The 22,071-nt window shown below is 43.9% G+C and overlaps 1 protein-coding gene across 15 annotated transcripts in view; it reads left to right on the forward strand.

The window, feature by feature from the left end:
• The first annotated feature begins 3,217 nt into the window (after nucleotides 1-3,217).
• Nucleotides 3,218-22,071, forward strand: part of dmd (dystrophin) — a 173,131-nt gene continuing 154,277 nt past the window's right edge. For 10 of the 15 annotated variants that reach the window (XM_052059063.1, XM_052059053.1, XM_052059057.1 and 7 more), the window contains exon 1: nucleotides 3,219-3,450. In XM_052059063.1, the coding sequence (XP_051915023.1) occupies nucleotides 3,369-3,450 (82 nt within the window). In that variant the 5' untranslated portion in view covers nucleotides 3,219-3,368. Of the gene's footprint in view, nucleotides 3,451-19,483; nucleotides 19,635-22,071 lie in introns of those variants that run through there. The other 5 variants (XM_052059060.1, XM_052059062.1, XM_052059065.1 and 2 more) reach the window with 3 other exon arrangements.

Below are 22,071 nucleotides of genomic sequence, written 5' to 3' on the forward strand. Positions count from 1 at the left end.
CAAACATGTGTACAGTGTACAAAAAGAAGCTCGGCGAATGACTGACGTGTCTGTGTCACATCTCTGTCTGAAAATAAACCTTTACAGAAATTTGGTTGTCGGACCTCTCTGTACACATCAACGTTGTCCAAAGTCTTGTGGAATTTTACTGACTAGCCTGATCTTCTAATAGCTGTCGTCAAGGGCAAATTTTAATCAGAAATGGCTTCGTGTATCTCTAAATGTATGTTTAGCGATCTAACACATCAGGTTTAGGAGATTATAGATGATATTATAGTATTGTTATTTGATAAAACCTAATGTGCTTGAGAAAAAGTAAGCGACGATTTGGACTCGGCGCCCAAATTTGTACTGAGTCGCATTTAATGTGCAAGTATCTTTAAATATACTAAAAAAATAACCAACGGCAGCATTAATGTACAGTAGTAATTCGTTCAACTGTACTTCATCCTGCGGCTATGCTGCCGACTGCTGGATCGATTGAGCAAGTGCAATTGACCCCCCTTTATTTCCCATAATTCAACGCAACAAAGCGGTCTTTTGACATTTTTATTAATTTTTAAAAATATTTTGGAGACATTTTTAAACCTACCTAAATGCAATTGTGGGATAAGAATTCAATATTCACTCAAAAGTGAGCGTGATGTACGGTATGCTTCTTTCTGACTTCCGGGTTGAGTGAACGCTGGCGCGTTTTGGCTGCCGCTGCTCAACCCATATTTTTTGTTATTGTAAAGTGTCCTTGGGTGTCTTGAAAGGCGCTTATAAATAAAATGTATTATTATTATGCTGCCTGAATCGGATGGATGGGCTGAAATAATCTCTTCCAGTGTCAAATTTGCCATCATGAAATGTTTTTTTTATGATACGGGCAAACATTTTAATTTTGTTAATTGACGTGTAAGTGTAAAAATAAGATCATTCCTTTATGTTATGATAATTCACCCTCAACTTGGCTGGAAGATAAAAAATGGTGCAGTGCTCAACATGGAGAGGAGAATCTTCATGCTTGTGAAATGGGTCTCATGTAAGAATTTATGGATAGGAAGAAAAGCAGCATGGTGTTGGTGTTGAAGTGCTTTGAATATCTGCTTTATCTCTATTCTGTATTCTGGCTTCAAAAGACATGCTTGTGATTTTATTTGGGGGGGTGGTGGTGTCATGTGCCCTGTGATCCAAAACAGAATGTGAGGTATGGATATGGACACCATAACTTTACCGACTCCATTTTCTTTTTTCATGATCAGTATTGTCAACAAACGCAAGCAATTTCCATGCATGACAGCAGTTCGGCCTCTGTTTATGCAATTTGAGATGTAGTTCTGCAGATCATTTTTTCCCCCCTCTGAATCTTGATCTGATCTTTCCCTAGCTGTAATTTGAGACCTATAAAAGTGTTGGACTGGGAGCTTAATATAAACATTACCTCAGTTGGCATGTAGACTATTCCTCTCTCGCTCTGACTCAAGTTTCAGTTGAAGTATCTTCCTGTCAGTTTAGTGTACCGTTCATTGTTTCAACCAACACCTTAGTGACAGACTACAGTGTTGCATGAAATGCATACATGCAAGTATTAAAATAGTAATAGAATGCATGCTCAGCTACTGCCAAGCCCTTCTCTACAGTCAGTTCATGAATGCATCCATTATCTGAACTGTTTTCCATCCATTATCTGAGCTAAGGGTCATGCGTATGCTGGAGCCTCCCTCAGCTGTCTTAGGGCAAGAGGCAGGGTACACCCTGAACTGGTCGCCAGCCAATTGCAGGGCATAAATATATTTATGTACTGTATACACAAACACCATTCATGCTCATGTTGACAGCTAGGGACAATTTTAGAATGTTCAATCATCTACCATGCATGTTTTTGGAATGTGGGAGGAAACTGGAGTACCCCGAGAAAAGCCACACAGGCATGGGGCAAACATGCAAACTCCACACAGGAAGGCCGGGGCCTGCATACGAACCCACGACCTCCGCAGTATGAGCCGCCCTGAACTGCTTTTCTTTCTTCTTTTTTTTTTTTAAAGGCATTTAATTTTTTAATTTTAATTTTTAATTTTTTAGGATATTTGAGGTGGTCTGGTAAAGCCGTTTTCTTTGTGGCAGTATTTGTTTTTGTCAGCTGTCAGGCTGATGAATAAAGAATAACAATCATAATAATAATATTCATTCATCTTCTGTACCGCTTGATCCTCACTAGGGTCGCAGGGGGTGCTGGAGCCCATCCCAGCCGTCTCCGGGCAGTAGGCGGGGGACACCCTGAATCGGTTGCCAGCCAATCGCACGGCACACATAGACGAACAACCATCCACGCTCACACTCACACCTAGGGACAATTTAGAGTGTTCAATCAGCCTGCCATGCATATTTTTGGAATGTGGGAGGAAACCGGAGCACCCGGAGAAAACCCACGCAGGACCGGGGAGAACATGCAAACTCCACACAGGGAGGCCGGAGCTGGAATCGAACCCGGTACCTCTGCACTGTGAAGCCGACGTGCTAACCACTGGACTACCGGGCCATTATTAATAATTAATAATAATTATTATTAATTATTAATAATAATAATTAAATGATGTGAAGGAAAATTGTAAATAGTACTGCGATTATCCATTTTGTGTTCATATTGTATTTAATTGAAAGATGTTTGTTGTTTTCTCTTTCTTCTTTCTACATACATTCTTGCTGCTGGAGGCTGTAAATTTCCCCAGTGTGGGACGAATAAAGGATATCTTAGATTTTAAGGTTAAAAAAAAAACCCTTTATGCATTTCAATGGGCGTCAATAATACAGAAGTGGATTTTCAATATTTGTGGGCCGGTCCGGTCCCTATCCTCCGCGAATAACGGGGGTCCACTGCAAATGTCAATTGATTATTTTTTTTTTGTGTGTGTGTAATTTTTCTTAAAGAAATGTATGCCATGGCACGGTTGTTAGAATGCTTTGATCTTTTTCCACCCGGAAGTACCCGAGACTTCATAATGGAGACAAAAATGTCTACCGGATAATGTTTGGAATGTCAGTGAAATAATATTTTTATCGGCAAGAACCGCCTGGTGTCGTTTTTTACGCATGGCGTCTGCGAACGAAAACCGCTAGACAACGGACTATTTCGAGATGAGAATGTCGCGGCGACGACCCCACGCCACCCCACTCCCGAGTCCGCACACCTGCTTGGATCCATCTCGTTGGGCGAGACACATCTCAGCCGTCGTCGTCCCCCCCCCTTCTTGGCTGGAGTTTGCCTCCCGCGTCCAGTCTGTGGCTGCCGCTTCTGGAGACTTTGCTCCATCCAGCTCCCCTTTGGATTATCCGATTCTTTGACCCATAAAGTAGATTTTTAGACCCGGTTTCCCAGTGGACACATGGCGGAGGCTGTTCGACCCGAGGACTATTGCGACGAGGCGCTGGAGGACGAATTTGGGGAAATCATCAAGTGTCGATCTGGTAGGACAAGATAACTTTTCGTCCGAGGGAAAATGCAAATCATTTGACGACAAGTTTACCAGTTCACCCCCACAAAAAAAAACATACATTTCACATCATTTTTTTGATATACCATTTTAATAAAATAACCAAAAAGGGAATGCTCATATGTGGGTTCCACCTGAGAGAAATCAGTGGTGGCTAAAGTTTTCCCACATTGCAGTTCGGCAGATGTACAGAAAACACTGCGGTCGAAGTACAAGTGCTTGTTCAACTTTTGCTGTAATTCGTAGTCAATAATAAAATAAATACATTTTACTGAAGCTCAAAGGTAAAAAAAAATACAATTTCATGTCTATTATAACTCTTTATAATATGTCCTATGCGGCCCCACTCGTGTAAAACTTGAAAAATATATATTGTTTATGGAATAAGAAGCAAGCAGCAAAATCCACCCTATTTTATCCATCTGGGGGGGGGGGGGAAGCTATTTTGCCTCTTGCTGTCGACTGAAAATGACATCACAGCCTCAAGCACGGCATGTCAAAGTCACGTGACCAAACCCAGGAAAAAAAACTGCGCGACCCGTGATTGGTCGTTACAAGAGGTGGGCGTTCCCTCAGTACCAACAGAAAGTCCGTCACTCCGTCAGTGATGGTCGAGCCTTTTTCTCACGACAGAAATTTTGACCGCAGATTGTGTCGAGGATTTATTTTGGTTGTGATGCGTTTTAGAAAAAAAAAATTGTGATTTTGGTCAACTGAAGGAAGCTAGCAGCTTTCGACTGGTGCAATCGGGGTTTTTTTTTTTTTGTCAAGACAGCATGACAGACTTTTACATTCATGTCTCCCGAGTGTTTGTACTCACTTGTAAACAAATAATTTTTGCGATTATATTTAGCATCTATCCGCCACACAAGTCAGCCGCTCTGCGCCTTGGCGTCGGCTAAAGCTCCATTCAGCGGATGCTTTGGACTAGTGATCAAGCTTTGCATGTATTGACCGAAGGTTGCTTTGCCTCACGAGCTTCCGCTTGAAGCCTGCGAACAACCCGAAGTCAGTCAAGGTAAAGCTTTATCAAGCTTTGGAACATCTGCTTCATCGATTTTGTTTACCGGTGGCGAGTACAAGTGCATTCTTCCGGATCGACTCCCCCCTCGCTTTTCATGGAGTTTGGTGTTTTCGTCGTTTTTGTCGCTAACTCCCAGCTGCTACTGGGTTTGTCATGAACAGATTCTGTTTCGAGAAACTTGCCTCGGATGGCGTGAATAGTGCTACGCGCCGGAGAAGTGCGACGGTCATAAAGCTTCGCAAACTGATTTCTTACCAGGCGGCAATTTTACAACGCCGCTTCGATTGGCGCGTCGCGAGCAAGAGAACGAATATGCTCTCCAATACCACACAGCCGAAGGCGTCACATGCTGAAGGTCTCAATTCTGCCCTGAATGACACCTGAAACGAAACCTTTGGTGTCAAACATACGGCGTGCGGGCTAGAACTGGTCCCCACAGATGTTCGATCAGGCCCGCAGGATCATTTAAAAGTAAAAACATGCAAAAAAAAAAAGACACGGAATGAATAGTTTTGATATGGTGCAATTCATGGATTAGCCGCTAGGTGGACACACTGTTTTGATCAGAGAAGAAGACAACAGAAGTCTCAGTCTGTCACTGAGACAGACACCAACACAGGAGATGCTATCAAGGACATGCAAATACTTTCTTCTTTACACGTTTAATTGCACTCTCCTTAGTTTGTAAAGTGTAGGCAGGGATTACGTTTAGATTTCATACGCACATGTGTAAAAGGTTTAAATCTCCTTTCTTTATAAATCTCGTTAAATCCTAAAATGCATGACTATATTTTTCAATGCAATTTACTACGTTGCAATGCATATATGTGAAGGTGTTTCATGAAATGTTAGGTAAATGATATGCTTATTAAATTTCAACATTTTCTCATGCTTCCTTAGACCAAAACAAAAGAAATAAATATTATTTTGGTTATTTCTAGCAGAGTATGGTATCATTTTAATGGTCCGGCCCACTTGACATCTACCACGGCCTTGTATGTAGCCCACAATGTGAAATGAGTTTGACACCCTGAACTAAACCGAAAAGAAAAAAAAAATTAAATTTTTTTCACACATTCCGTTTTGATCAACAATTGTTGCTTGTTTTTTTTTTTTTGTAACCACTACGAATTAGGCAAAAATCTCCACAAAATCTATTGGCTCCAAAACTTTGGCGGGGGCTGGATAAGCAGAAGCCACGAACGAGAAAATTCTGGTGCAGATTCGGAGAAAGATCAGTTCGGACCAAAGAATTAATTTCTCGTACAGGACACTGTTCATTGGAGCCAAGTTGGGGGAAATGTCCCACCGCATCCAGCTGAGAGTGCTGTGTTTAGAAAAAACAAAAAACAAAATCGTTTTGCGTGGAAGTTTGTCATGAGTTTCGGAACAGTATCATGTCCTCATCAATCCAACGAGTCGCATGGAGAGTATTTGGCGAATGTCTGCGCCGTGCCGACTCCCCGTTCACTTTTTTTTTTTCTAGAATAGCATTTCATTTGTTGTTTTTGTTGTATATCCATCCATCCTTTTTCCAAACCGCTTGATCCTCACTAGGGTCGCGGGGGGTGCTGGAGCCTATCCCAGCCGTCTCCGGGCAGTAGGCGGGGTACACCCTGAATCGGTTGCCAGCCAATCGCAGGGCACACAGAAACGAACAACCATTCGCACTCACACTCACAGCTAGGGACAATTTAGAGTGTATATTTTTGGAATGTGGGAGGAAACCGGAGCACCCGGAGAAAACCCACGCAGGCCCGGGGAGAACATGCAAACTCCACACAGGGAGGCCGGAGCTGGAATCGAACCCGGTACCTCTGCACTGTGAAGCCGACGTGCTAACCACTGGACTACCGGGCCGCCTTTGTTGTATATCGTTTAATAAAAAAAAAAAAAAACATTTGTGAAGCAGATCAACTGGTGTGGGGATGTTTGAGTGGACACCGAATCCATCACATAGTGATGAGATGAGACCTGAGGTCCTCTTTTAGAGCGTGTAAATACAGAATGTCCTTGAATGGTGTACTGATGGGCCAGCTCCAGGAAAGTCGACAGACTCTGTCTCTCTTTCTCTCTTTCCTTCTCACCCCCCCCCCCCACCCCCCCGTCAACCTCTACTTCCCAAGCTACAGCTGGCGGGTCATCTCATGATGCTGGAAATAGCAGTCAGCTGGCTTGTTGGACTGCCGGTGTGTGTGTCAGATATCTTCTTGGGCGGTTACCATGTTCTCTCTCTCTCTCTCTTCCCCTTTTTCCGCTCCCCTTTTCCAAGTCCCCCACTATCATCTTATTGACAGTTCCTGTGCATCCCATTTCCTGCTCGCGATGGTTATGTGGCTAATTGCCCATTGGCGATGAGAGAAGAAAGCAAAGCCCGGTCCCCGGGCAAGCTAGAACATTCCACATGGTGTGAGCGAAGTCATAAAAGAAGTCAAATTGTTCTTTTGATGAATTGTAAATTGGATTTTTTTCATCAACTTTGTATTTTTAGCTTTGTCTGTGTTAAAACGGTGCACGTGATGTGTAATTTGACGACTACAAACACAGCTGTCTTTGGTTTGACCTTATCCAAAGCACATGACTTGTTGGTTGGGCAAAATATTGTTATAGTGATTTATTGGCATGTGGTACTGATCAAGGTTGTAAGAGTTAATGAATACTAACGACATACCGTAGCTAAAATAAAAACATCTAAAAAATCGTAAATGAAATAAAATGAAAAGGGAAAAAAAAACTAAAACGGCATCATACATTTAAAAAACTAAACTGACCTACAATTACAGCGGACATCTTGCTCTTCGTCTTTCGTTGTCATGAATTTTCAGGGTTAATTTAAAATTTATTTATTTCAGTATCGCTGTACGTTTGTACAGAAGAAGGAATATTTGATAGCAACCTATTTTTATTTATGTTGCACTTAACACTCCATATACGGTGTAAAAAAAAATAAAACTGATACAAAAAAAAACATTTTCTAAAAAAAATAGTTAAAACCGGACTTGCGGGCAGCGTGGGTTCGGTTCCCACTCAGTGACGGTGTGAGTGGTTATTTGTCTCTGTGCCCTGTGACTAACTAGCGACCAGTTCAGGGTGCAGTCTGCCATCTGCCCGAAGTCAGCTGGTGTCGGCTCAGGCAACTCCCCGCGACCCTGTTCCGGATAAGCAGCATTGACTCGGGATTTGCAGCAAAGAGCACGTGACTCCACCCGCTCTTGCAAACGGATGAACTCATAGAAAATGTCATTTGAGCTGTAATGTAATGACATTTTGGGCCAGCAGATGGCAGCATAGTCCTTTGGCCAGCAACCACTGTCTTCTGTATGCGTTCCGAAGAAAAGTTTGAAAAGAATCCTGTAAATGCAGACAAACTTACAGATGGCAGATGGACCAAACCATACGTAGAGGTAAAAATTCATTCATTCATTCATTCATTCATCTTCCGTACCGCTTGATCCTCACTAGGGTCGCGGGGGGTGCTGGAGCCCATCCCAGCCGTCTCCGGGCAGTAGGCGGGGGACACCCTGAATCGGTTGCCAGCCAATCGCAGGGCGTGGGTAAAAATTCAAAACGACAAAAAAAAAATTACCTTGTGGGAGGCCCGCTGGTCCAGTGGTTAGCGCGTCGACCTCACAGTGGCGAGGTCGTGGGTTTGACCCCCGGTTCCGGCCTTCCTGTGTGAAGTTTGCATGTTCTGCCCAGCCCTGCGTGGGTTTTCTACGGGTACTCCAGTTTCCTCCCACATTCCAAAAATATGCATGGCAGGCTGATTTGAACACTCTAAATTGTCCCTCGGTGAGAGTGCGAGCGCGGATCGTTTGGTGTGAGCCGCATTCGTTTCACGTGGCGAGGGGGGGGGGGCAGGGTCAGATGGAGGTGGAAGTTTGGAATGGCTGATATGGGGATGTTGAACTCTGCAAAAAGAACGAGCGGCTCACAGGGTTTTCTTCTCCAAGAAAAACTGGGCGGAGTGTTAGATTTGACAATCATAGGGGCGGTGGGGTGGGGGGGGGGGGTTATTAATAAACTGGACAGATTTGGAGCTACCTTCAGAGGCTTGTGTTTACATTTCATGTTACGGTCTATCAGTCCCTCCGCACCCCCCTCTATCCCCTCCCGTCCTGAAAGTCCAAACACGAACCAGTTTTAAAAGTCATCAACACAGGAACAAATGAAAGCGGCTGTCACAAAGATGACAGGCTGAAAGACACAGAGGTGGGGTTGGGGTAGGGCTGGGGGGGTGGGGGTGCTGGGTAAAGGGACAAACTCAGATTGCAGTTAATTGCTGTTCACATGAAGTGGCAAGTCAAATGGTAATCACTCTCCAGCTCCAGTCTTCTCCTTCTCCCGCCGGCCTCTGGGTTTTTCGTTTTTGAGCTCAGAGGAGCGGCATTTAGCCCGGCATTATAATTAGCATGTAGATTACATTTTCAGGCACAACACACTGCCGGCCGGCCTCCACAACTCCAAATTAGACGGGGACCCTCCTCGAGACAGGAAACCAGGACAAAAGATGACACCTTTTTTAAAAATAACTTTTCCAACTCTTTGGCGAGATTTTCCTGTTAAAAGAGGCATCTGGAGGTTGTCGGCGGGTCACGGGACTAAGGGGGGACTTCTTCATCTTCTGTCTTGTCATGAACCTGACCTGATACTGCCAGAAATTGGGCTACAGCAAAAGTCCATTTTTGGTCCCTCAATGGGAGACATTGTCAGCGCGAGAAAAGAGCCCCCCCGCCCCCGTCAGGCTATTCGCAGTCTACATTTTACAATCAAAGGAGGACAACTGCGATATCATGAAGTTGATGATTTTTACACTTGTGAAAAAAAAATAGATAAATACAATCACGATGCTTGATTTGCCCCCAAGGGAAAATTTGTTTCTACCCTGGCATTCAAACCTCACTGAAACCTTTACAAATTGATGGAGCAATCGGATTGATGGAAGCAAGGCGATTCATTGAATAAATCCCCCAAAAAACAAAACAAAACAAGGATGAAGCCAAATTTCGGCCTTGGGCTTGCTTTCTCAGACGATGGTTACGGCAATTGCACGTTACGCACTCTGCGACGAATCAAGGTGCCGCTTAAAAGCCCATTAACTCTACATTCTTATTCGCTGGCACCCACATCACTCACCAGTCACACATACCCAAAGTCACAAATACAACAGTGGAACGTGAAGACAGTGACTCCAAGTGGACAAAAACAATACCTCACATTCTCATGTTATTTTTTTAAATCACGATAACAACAAAAAAAAACATATTTTTATATCCAATGACTCGATTCATCGATAGAATTCTCAATCTTCAATAATCAATCGCTGCAGCCCGAAAGCTTCCGAATAACTGAAACGCTGGGAATTGTTCACGCGCATCTGTATGCAGACAATGTATCTGCCAAATAAGTTGGAGCAGACGAAAGCACCCAGTGATTCACGTCTGGTGGTTGTTACTTAATTAGATTTCATTTCACCCAGGCAAAGGTGTAACCCAATTAAGGCCAATTTTAATTAGCCACCCAGGCTCCGCGCAATTTTCCCGTCACGTGGGCGAGAGTCGCCTTTTCGATAGCTTCTTTGTATGCCCCGAAGCAGAAATTAAATTAATGATGGCTCACATATCAATTGGCACCTTTGACAGTAAAAACGCAGGATGGTAGTTTTCCAAAGTTCTTCTTTCTGTAAAAATGGCGGCGGTGAAGGGTCGGGCGTAGTCAAAGTAACCAATTAACTGTTGTGCAACAGGTTTTCAATCTGAGAACCTATAGGTACACGTGCTGTGTTTCTGATATATTTCACTTCTTTATATTTATTTATTGGTTTGTTTTCTCAGACGAATGCTCCTGTTTCGTTTTTCACTCAATGGTTTGTGTTATACCCGGACCGTAAGCGGTCGAAACCACTGCCCAGAAAGCTCAATATTTTACCTTACACAGTCTAAGATGTATAATATCAAAGATAATCAAAAAATTCAAGTGAAAATTTGTCTGTAACACCCTGTCATTTCAAATAATTTTCTAATGCGGGTGGGTGTGTCGGATGAACGCACTGAAACGGTGTCTGCTCTGTTGCCAGTTGCCAATCAAATACCCGACCGGCAACGAAGCGCTCTAAAGTGGTCACGCCACCACGGCGATCTGAAGGGAAAATGTACGTGCCGTTGCTAGCTAGCTACCTAAATGTCGATCAAATGATGACAAACTATTTTTCAATTTATCTCCGCGGTTGTGGACTCGATCCTCCTCTGTGATGACATTTTTGGCAATATCTACAAACATTTCACCGAAGGGAAAAAGTATGTGGTGTTGCTAGCTAGCTAGCTAAAAGTCGATCAAATGCTGACAAACTATTTTTCAATTTATCTCCACGGTTGTGGACTAGATCCTCCTCTGTGATGACATTTTTGGCAATATCTACAAACATTTCACTGAAGGGAAGATGTACGTGGTGTTGCTAGCTAGCTAGCTAAAAGTCGATCAAATGCTGACAAATTATTTTTCAATTTATATCCACGGTTGTGGACTAGATCCTCCTCTGATGACATTTTTTGCAATATCTACAAATATTTCACTGAAGGGAAAATGTACAGAGCGTTGCTAGCTAAAAGTCGATCAAATGCTGACAAACTATTTTTCAATTTATCTCCACGGTTGTGGACTAGATCCTCCTCTGTGATGACATTTTTGGCAATATCTACAAATATTTCACTGAAGGGAAAATGTACGGGATGTTGCTAGCTAGCTAGCTAAAAGTCGATCAAATGCTGACAAACTATTTTTCAATTTATCTCCGCGGTTGTGGACTCGATCCTCCTCTGTGATGACATTTTTGGCAATATCTACAAACATTTCACCGAAGGGAAAAAGTACGTGGTGTTGCTAGCTAGCTAGCTAAAAGTCGATCAAATGCTGACAAACTATTTTTCAATTTATCTCCACGGTTGTGGACTAGATCCTCCTCTGTGATGACATTTTTGGCAATATCTACAAACATTTCACTGAAGGGAAGATGTACGTGGTGTTGCTAGCTAGCTAGCTAAAAGTCGATCAAATGCTGACAAATTATTTTTCAATTTATATCCACGGTTGTGGACTAGATCCTCCTCTGATGACATTTTTTGCAATATCTACAAATATTTCACTGAAGGGAAAATGTACAGAGCATTGCTAGCTAAAAGTCGATCAAATGCTGACAAACTATTTTTCAATTTATCTCCACGGTTGTGGACTAGATCCTCCTCTGTGATGACATTTTTGGCAATATCTACAAATATTTCACTGAAGGGAAAATGTACGGGATGTTGCTAGCTAGCTAGCTAAAAGTCGATCAAATGCTGACAAACTATTTTTCAATTTATCTCCACGGTTGTGGACTAGATCCTCCTCTGTGATGACATTTTTGGCAATATCTACAAACATTTTACTGAAGGGAAAATGTACGGGATGTTGCTAGCTAGCTAGCTAAAAGTCGATCAAATGCTGACAAACTATTTTTTCAATTTATCTCCACGGTTGTGGACTAGATCCTCCTCTGTGATGACATTTTTGGCAATATCTACAAATATTTCACTGAAGGGAAAATGTACGGGGTGTTGCTAGCTAGCTAGCTAAAAGTCGATCAAATGCTGACAAATTATTTTTCAATGTATCTCCGCGGTTGTGGACTAGATCCTCCTCTGTGATGACATTTTTGGCAATGTCTACAAACATTTCACTGAAGGGAAAATGTACGGGGCGTTGCTAGCTAGCTAGCTAAAAGTCGATCAAATGCTGACAAACTATTTTTCAATTTATCTCCACGGTTGTGGACTAGATCCTCCTCTGTGATGACATTTTTAGCAATATCTACAAACATTTCACCGAAGGGAAAATGTACGGGGTGGTGCTAGCTAGCTAGCTAAAAGTCGATCAAATGCTGACAAACTATTTTTCAATTTATCTCCACGGTTGTGGACTAGATCCTCCTCTGTGATGACATTTTTAGCAATATCTACAAACATTTCACCGAAGGGAAAATGTACGGGGTGGTGCTAGCTAGCTAGCTAAAAGTCGATCAAATGCTGACAAACTATTTTTCAATTTATCTCCACGGTTGTGGACTAGATCCTCCTCTGTGATGACATTTTTAGCAATATCTACAAACATTTCACCGAAGGGAAAATGTACGGGGTGGTGCTAGCTAGCTAGCTAAAAGTCGATCAAATGCTGACAAACTATTTTTCAATTTATCTCCACGGTTGTGGACTAGATCCTCCTCTGTGATGATATTTTTGGCAATATCTACAAACATTTCACTGAAGGGAAAATGTACGTGGTGTTGCTAGCTAGCTAGTTAAAAGTCGATCAAATGCTGACAAACTATTTTTTCAATTTATCTCCACGGTTGTGGACTAGATCCTCCTCTGTGATGACATTTTTGGCAATATCTACAAATATTTCACTGAAGGGAAAATGTACGGGATGTTGCTAGCTAGCTAGCTAAAAGTCGATCAAATGCTGACAAATTATTTTTCAGTTTATCTCCGCTGTTGTGGACTCGATCCTCCTCTGTGATGACATTTTTGGCAATATCTACAAACATTTCACTGAAGGGAAAATGTACGGGGTGTTGCTAGCTAGCTAGCTAAATGTCGATCAAATGCTGACAAACTATTTTTCAATTTATCTCCACGGTTGTGGACTACATCCTCCTCTGTGATGACATTTTTAGCAATATCTACAAACATTTCATGTATTCAGAAACAAATCTCTGAATTGACTTGACAGACTCTGAAAAGCAACTGCAGGCAAGACTTTTATGCCACTGCAGTGCTTACCAATTTCGAAATGTGGAATTGTTCAAACACCACCTGTCATCGACTCTACGTTCTACGTACACTGTTCATCCAGTGTCTTATCCTCTTGATTAATTTTAAATGAGTCACACATCTTCACTTCTCAGTCATATTCCCGCTGGTGGGTGTTTTCTTGTTTTTGTATTTTTTTTTAAAGCATATTTTTAGATGAGTAGACATCTCCCAGTGTTCCCCAGGGTGTCTGTCATTGCTTTATTTCAAAATCACTCCACCGAGAGCCGGATCATTCCCCACGGGCAATGTGCTTTAACCACACGATAAAGATGCCTGAGCAGCTTGAGCCAGGAATCAAGCTCAAGGTCCCCCGGCAACCCAGGTAGCTCGCCCTAAAATGTCAGATTTTACACATTAAAATACATTTTACAATACTTTGGCAAATACAAATTCGATTTCCCCCCAAAATGCCTAAATTGTATCATTATTTATTGAGCGGGCAAGGCCTGATTGATCATCAACAGACCCATCAGCCACGAATATCAAATAAGCTCCGTTTTATAATTTTTGCTCATTAAGAGCTGAGTCTCGCCCTTTTGACGTGACTCAATCCGTAGGCAGTTCAGTCCGGTTCAACTTTGTTTAATGCCGAATAAATCAAGGACCCAAAAGGGTAAGCACAGTTGCCAAAGAATACTTTTCTAGCACACAAGTTCAGGCAGACATTGCTAGCATGAATCAGACGATGCACGAATGAAGTGCGGACTAAAAAAACTGTTTGCTGGCCGTATTTTCTGCACTATAAGGCGCTTCAGATTATAAGGCGAATCTTCAATGAATGGACTATTTTAAAATTGTTTTCATGTATAGGGCACACTGCATTATAAGGCATATTGAATGGAAGAGAAGCTGCAATAGTGGCTGCAGTTGCGCAATGCAGCCACTAGATGGAGCGACACTAACGGGAATACAATACAACACAATACTGTACAGCTTTATTTATATTGAGTCTTCCAAATGCTGCAGGTGTAACAAAGCACTTTACAGAGCTTTTATTAAAAAGAAAAAGAATATTGATCCATATGCAGCTCCCTCAGGATGTAGCATGAAGCACGAAACAAAGTCCATAAAGATACGTTTTTTGGGGGGTTTTTTTTCATTGGCAAGCCGTGAGAACCTTTCACCTACACGGAGATGAAACATATAAATACAAATGGCATTACAAAACAATAAATGAAAGACAAATGTTTTGAAGACGATTGATTCAACAGAAAGGCACACAAACTTCGTGGGCTCACATTCGACTGCTCTCAGGCTGCTGAATAAAAATACGTGAAAACCTGCGACCATTGTAAAGAGCTCAGCCACCTTATGCTGTGTTTTCTATGCTATTTGCTAATTTATTATATTTATTCTACAAATACATTGTTCATGCTATATTTTATATTGCACTTATATTGAACTGTGTACAGTTTTTTCTGAAACATTTATTTTGTGCAATGAAACACTTTTTTGGTGGGGCGCACTGTCGGCTTTTGAGGAAATTGAATGCTTTTAGGTGCACCTTATAGTACGGAAAATACGGTACTTATGCTGTCACTCAATTGCGAATGGGGCGTGCAAAAGACTTTGCAGTGTGCGAACCACTCTGGTCAGCTTCTTTTTTTTTATGTGAAGTATCCATCCACCAAATTTCGACTGCATAGCCCAGTCGGGGAACCTCACAGCTGCTTTTGGGCAAGAGGCGGCGTTCCGCCTGGACTGTTGCCAGTCAATAGCAGGGCGCATATACTGTACGTAATACTTTAAATGCAGATTCATCCTGTCTGGCAATTTCTAGTCATCAAAAAACATCAATTTATCCTGCACACACACGCGTGCCCACACACACACACACACACACTTATAGGGACCCAATACGAAACTGTCTCCTTAATGGCTGAGCTCCTGAGTCCCCAACTGTGATAAGTGAAGTTTAATTAAGGGAATATTGAGAATTGGAATAATTTATTGTAACGGCCTGAAAATTGCTTCGGTTTTCCATGGCAAGAACGGCCCCGGGTAAGAGAGAGTGAACCAAGAGAGAGCACGGGTGCGCTTGTGTCTGCATGTCAAAGAGAAGGATAGTGTTTGTGCTGCAGTTGTCGTGTGATGCACGATTCTATTAGCGGCATATTTTCCTGTTTGCACTGAAGTAGCTTTAGTAGGCAGACGCTTGGCATAAAAATTGCCGCCTCTTGAGTTGACCATATTTGGGAATATGGCCAACTGAACTGCGTCCTGCTCGGCGAGAGAGGGCGTTTTCTTTTACGGTTCCGCTTTATACGTTTTAATCAACACAACTCATAAAATTGCCACTTTGTATTGAATCTCATTCGTATGCACGAGTACCGTATTTTCCACCCTAAAAGGCGCACCGGATTATGAGGCGCACCTTCAATGAATGGCCTATTTTGTCTTTTTTTTTTCTTCATATATTGGACACACCGCATTATAAGACGCAATTTACGATGCATCCACTAGATGGAGCTGCGTTCAAGGAAATGCCAACAGAGAGCGATCAGATGTCAGTAAAACGGATTGAATAAAACGGCGACACCGTTCACTTCACCAACAGCAAGTTCTAACATTGACTCGTTAACGTTGACCTCTCTTGCCTCTGCTCAATTTCCGTGTTCAACTACGAAACCGATCGCTTTAAGTTTGAACTCTGCGTTGTAAGCGTGTCTCGAACGAGGAGCCATTTTGTTGTCGACATATTACCGTAATGACCATACACGAGGGTCAATGGATTTTAAGGCGCGCTGTGAGCTTTTAAGAAAATGCAAAGGCTTTTAGGTGCGACTTTTAATCCGGAAAATGACGGTAGGTTTCAATCAACACAACTAATAATATTGCAACTGAGCATTATTAACGTTTTAAATCCCGAGCCTTTGTATTGAATCTCATTCGTGCGCACGTCTCGCTAATGAAGTGGCGTATCGTTGCTATTGCAATTTATAAATGAATTGAAAGATGGCCTCTGTGACCGTCAAGACCTTCTCATGAATGCGCGGGGGTAACGGAAGCAATTCCAACTTCACAATGGCGGTCCGGGCATCTCAAAGCCAAAAAGCGGTCAGGAAACCTTGGCGTTTCCAGCCCTTTGCTGACAAATGAAGGCTCTTTAACGACGCTTGTGATCGCACTAAATAATGACTTATGGTGCCTGGTGCCCGACGAGGCCAAGTATGTCGTGCCAAAGTGAGGTTTACTCGGCTGCTGGGTAGGACGGACCGGGCAGTGGCTTGTTGTTCTGCTTGCCTTGGCAAACAGGAAGTTGACGCAAGCACTTCCGAAGCAGTGTATAATCATAATGCACTAATGTCTCTGGAGGGGTCATTACGGCATATTAAAGCCCGAAAGACGGCTACGCACTCAGGCTTGAGAGGCTAAAGATTTTTTGATTGTTGTTGTTTTTTGTTTTTTTTAAATGGAGCTTGCCCTTGTGGCTTGCGGACGTTGTATCGGTCTGTCGTGGTGAAGAAGGAGCTGAGCCAAAGGGCGAAGCTCTCAATTTACCGGTGGATCTACGTCCCAACCCTCACCTATGGTCACGAGCTATGGGTCGTGACCGAAAGAACGAGATCCCGGTTACAAGCGGCCGAAAGGAGTTTTCTCCGCAGGGTGTCCGGGCTCTCCCTTAGAGATAAGGTGAGAAGCTCGGTCATCCGGGAGGGGCTCAGAGTCGAGCCGCTTCTCCTCCACATCGAGAGGAGCCAGATGAGGTGGCTTGGGCATCTGATTCGGATGCCTCCTGAGCGCCTCCCCAGTGAGGTGTTCCGGTCATGTCCCACCGGGAGGAGACCCCGAGGAAGACCCAGGACACGCTGGAGAGACTATGTCACCCAGCTGGCCTGGGAACGACTCGGAATCCCCCGGGGAGAGCTGGAAGAAGTGGCTAGGGAGAGGGAAGTCTGGGCTTCCCTGCTAAAGCTGTTGCCCCCGCGACCCGGCCCCGGATAAGCGGTAGATGATGGATGGATGGATGGATGGATTGCCTTTGTGGTGCTGCCTTCTTTCCGAGCCGCCACTCCTGTGCAATTGCAAGTGTGAATATATCTTAAGTCCAAGCAGTCAACAACGCGCCCAGCCCCCCCACCCCTTCAACCTATGAACTGCTTCTGCCCATCTTAACAGAAATCAAGCGTTTGCAATAATTGCCGACAAGTCTTGGTTCAGAGATGGACTTGCCGTTAATGTTCCAAGTCGTCGCCCTGCCGCATAACCGAGGGGTTAGCTCGAGTTTGAGGGCACAAACTGATGGCGCATTGATTGCGCCATTCATCACGGCGATGTCCCATCTTTGTGTTTACAGATAACCGATGCGTATCAGGAAGGAGACTACTTCCAGTCGGAGGACATACGATTCCATTTGTGTTTACCAACCCCCCTCCCCACCCCTCGCTTTAAGACGTTATGACCAATATCCGTATGACTGAGCCACTTCAGAGCAAAAAAACAATTGGAATTGTGTCACCTCAAGCATGCAGTGTGAATCCATTTTGGATCGGATTGTTGAACTGATTTGAAAAGAACTCAATCCTGGTCTGGGTTTGGATCTAAGCGCACTGCAATCTAACTGCATCAGTCTGTAACAGGAAGAGCAAAATGCCCGTTAAGTGCTTCTCCTTCCTGCTACTCCGATGGATGTTTGCCTACCGGCCAATTAACGCGGCATCGGATGACCCAGGAAATGAAACCGATGGAGCCCGCCGGGGATGGAGTCACCTCAGCTCTGATCCCCGCGCCCAATAAATGGCCCTCATGGAAGTTTGCAATCCAGAAATCCAACAATGCTCTTGCAATATCTCTTGCAATAAATAATCGCGTATGTTCAAAAGAGCGCAAGTGTTGAGTAAGTTAACAATTCTAATTGAAGTGGATTTATTATGACATATTAATTCATGGTTAATTTTAATGTGAGCCTCATTTATCAACCACCATTTTTTTTTTGGGAGGGGGTGTATAATAAACCTAATATTGTATTTACAGATACAGATCAATTTATTGGTTGTGTTTGTTAAAAAAAAAATACATGGGAAGTGGACCTTGAAAAAAAAATCCATATTCACCCTTTCATGGACAGCTGTTACTACAGGGGACAGTTTTTCATGTTGTCAGGTTAGGGTGTCAAATTTATTTTTGTTATGGGCCACTTTGGCCGTTACGACAGTAAAACCGAATAAATGCATATATTGTGAATAAATGATAATTACAATAATTATAAATTTATATAATATATATATATATTTATATATAATTATAAATATATATATAAATTATTATAAAATAATAATACAATGTGATGAATAATCATCACATTGTATTATTTACATGTACACACACACACACACACACACACAAAAGATGGGTCACTAGTTTTGAAATCAGTCAAGTATTTGTTCAATTATTGCTTAAGTGAGTGTAACAAACATCTTGAAAAATGTTACCGTGATTTATTGCGTATGACAATTTGAGATTTTGGGACAGATTTAACAAACAAGGATCATGGAAGTTGATTTGCTTTCGCGGGCCGCATAAAACGACGTGGTGGGCCAGATTTGGCCCGCGAGCCTTAACTTTGACACCAGTGGGTTACAGGCTGCATGAAAGGGTTGAGTCGCAATTGCAATATTGCAGTGAACAATAATAATCGCAATTTGATTCTTTTTTCAAAATGGTTCCGCCCTTACTCTATTTTATGGGAGGTGCGCGGTCTAAAAGTGAACCCGCTTTGCATTTTGGTGACGATTAATGCGAATAAAGTTTTCTCAGCGAAGAATGCCCGAATGCTCTTGAATCCATTCCGGCCTATGCAGCAGGTGGGTGGGGAGTGCTGTGGAAGTGAAGCAATTTATCGGTGCTGATCCAAAGTTGTTGGCCTCCTCGTGTGCGGGTGGGGGCGGAAGGGGGGGGAGGGATCCGTTGGGACTCCCCTTTGGCCGCCACCCAATCAAATTGGAACTTGAAAGTGATGGAGAGCTCGTCTAATCCAAAGAAAAGAGAGAGAGGAGGAGGAGTCAGCGGCTCCGGGACTTCAGCGGGACTATTTGTGATTTGTGAGAACCCGAGTGGGGGGCTGCTTGAACTCCCACTTGTTCCTCTTCGGAACCTCGCGGACACTTGTGATGAGATGTGATGTGATGTGATGCTCGCGGAGCAGGAGCGGACGATCGGCATTTTCGGAACAGGCGCGCCGTTCGACGGGCAACGACAATCGGAGTACGCCCGGCGTTCACCTGTTAAGATCGGATTCAAGGCGGTCAACGATTCGGGGGCAGGCTCGAGCGGCGCGTTACTCAGGTACGACCTCTTTTTATATTAAAAAAAAAAAAGAGAAGAAACAAAAAAAAAAATGGCTGATCGCGTATGTCATGATGAGTCAAGTCCGCTTGCCCCCCCCCCCCCCCCTCCGACGTTCATTGCCGAAGCGAGCTCGAGCCGCTTCTTGACTAAAAAGTCCATGTGCGGGCTGCGAGAAATTCCTCTGCGTGTGGCGCGCGCCCGGCTCGCGCGTGCACGCGCGCCCGCCTTTGCTACAAGCGTGTGTGTCCGTGTGGTGTGTGTGTGTGTGTGTGCATCTTGCCTCCGCTCCCCGTTTGCTCTGGTTGAGCCTTTCCCCGAAGGAATGATGCGCTCGGGGCTTCCCTCTCTCCTCCTGCACCGAATACAGCGGTGCCCTGGTTTACGAGCTGAATTTGTTCCCCCCGTGAAGCTTGGAACTCAAATGACTGGGCTATCCAATCAATATTCCCCCTTTGAATTGCAGCCAAAGGCGCTGTATTGTACACGGCACACTGACGTTCACGTCTTGGCTGACTTTTTGAAATACTGTATGGTTTAAAGCACAGGTGTCAAAGTTGAGGCCCGGGGGCCAAATCTGGCCCGCTACATCATTTTATGTGGCCCGCGAAAGCAAATCAAGCATGTCGAGTTCCATGATGCTTGCTGACGTCTGAACCAATATTTCAAATTGTCATATGTAATCCGCCAAAAAAACATACATTATTCTTGACTTCTGATTTTAAAACTAGTTATTCATCGATTTTGTTGTGCGCTCTTTATGTAATAAGTGGACGGGATTGAACATTTATATGGTTTCGCCAAATTCATAACGGCCCTACGAGGGAAACCGTAACTACAACGTGGCCCGTGACAAAAATGAGTTTGACATGCCTGATTGAAAATTCATTCATTCATTCATTCATCTTCCGAGCCGCTTGATCCTCACGAGCGTCGCGGGGGGTGCTGGAGCCTATCCCAGCTGTCTTCGGGCAGCAGGCGGGGGACACCCTGAATCGGTTGCCAGCCAATCGCAGGGCACACAGAAACGAACAACCATCCACGCTCACACTCACACCTAGGGACAATTTAGAGTGTTCATTCAGCCTGCCACGCATGTTTTTGGAATGTGGGAGGAAACCGGAGCACCCGGAGAAAACCCACGCAGGCCCGGGGAGAACATGCAAACTCCACACAGGGAGGCCAGAGCTGGAATCGAACCCGGTACCTCTGCACTGTGAAGCCGACGTGCTAACCACTGGATTACTGGGCCGCCCTGATTGAAAATATGTAATTAATTTTTGATATGATTTTTTTTTCTTCAATTGGGCAACCCCCAGTTTTTGTGGTGGCATATCCGTGTTTAGTCAAGATTTTGTGGGGATGGATTGTTCTATAGGGAGTGCTTGAATAATGTGGACAAACATTGTGAGGTGTTAGTGTGGAATGTCATAACAAAAAGTCATAACAATATAGATGATATAGAAAGTGACATACACACACACACACACACACACACACGCAAAAGATTGCAAGCTTTTGAAAAAATTGTCACCACTCGGAGGCATCCACACTCACTTGCGTTGCATTAATGAAGCAAGACCGGATGCAACTTGAAAACGTGCAAATCGCCGGTTGACGATGCATATAACGAACAATAAAAACAAATATAAAGGAAGTATGTAAAAGCATGCCCTGTGATTGGCTGGCAACCGATTCAGGGTGTCCCCCGCCTACTGCCCGGAGACAGCTGGGATAGGCTCCAGCACCCCCCGCGACCCTAGTGAGGATCAAGCGGCTCAGAAGATGAATGAATGAATGAATGTAAAAGCAGGCGGCCCGGTAGTCCAGTGGTTAGCACGTTGGCTTCACAGTGCAGAGGTACCGGGTTCGATTCCAGCTCCGGCCTCCCTGTGTGGAGTTTGCATGTTCTCCCCGGGCCTGCGTGGGTTTTCTCCGGGTGCTCCGGTTTCCTCCCACATTCCAAAAACATGCGTAGCAGGCTGATTGGACGCTCTAAATTGTCCCTAGGTGTGAGTGTGAGTGTGCATGGTTGTTCGTCTCTGTGTGCCCTGCGATTGGCTGGCAACCGATTCAGGGTGTCCCCCGCCTATTGCCCGAGGACAGCTGGGATAGGCTCCAGCACCCCCCGCGACCCTAGTGAGGATCAAGCGGCTCGGAAGATGAATGAATGAATGTAAAAGCAACTGCTTGTTAAATTCAGAGAAGATAAAGGGAAAAAAAATATTGGTTGTCGCTCTAAGCAAACCAACATTATCCCAAGTGAATATTACCGAATATTGGGAAACGGAAGGAAGAAGGAGAATTGAAATCCACTCGATATTCAGCGCGAGTGCTCCACCTTGCAAAGTCATCATCCAGGTCTTGACAGCGTGAAAATGTGTGTTTACGCGGTGCGATGCGTCTCAGGCCACAGGTGCATGCCGGGATTTGTCAC

The sequence above is a fragment of the Hippocampus zosterae genome, chromosome 2 (genome assembly GCF_025434085.1).
Source record: "Hippocampus zosterae strain Florida chromosome 2, ASM2543408v3, whole genome shotgun sequence".
Taxonomy (NCBI): Eukaryota; Metazoa; Chordata; class Actinopteri; order Syngnathiformes; family Syngnathidae; genus Hippocampus; species Hippocampus zosterae.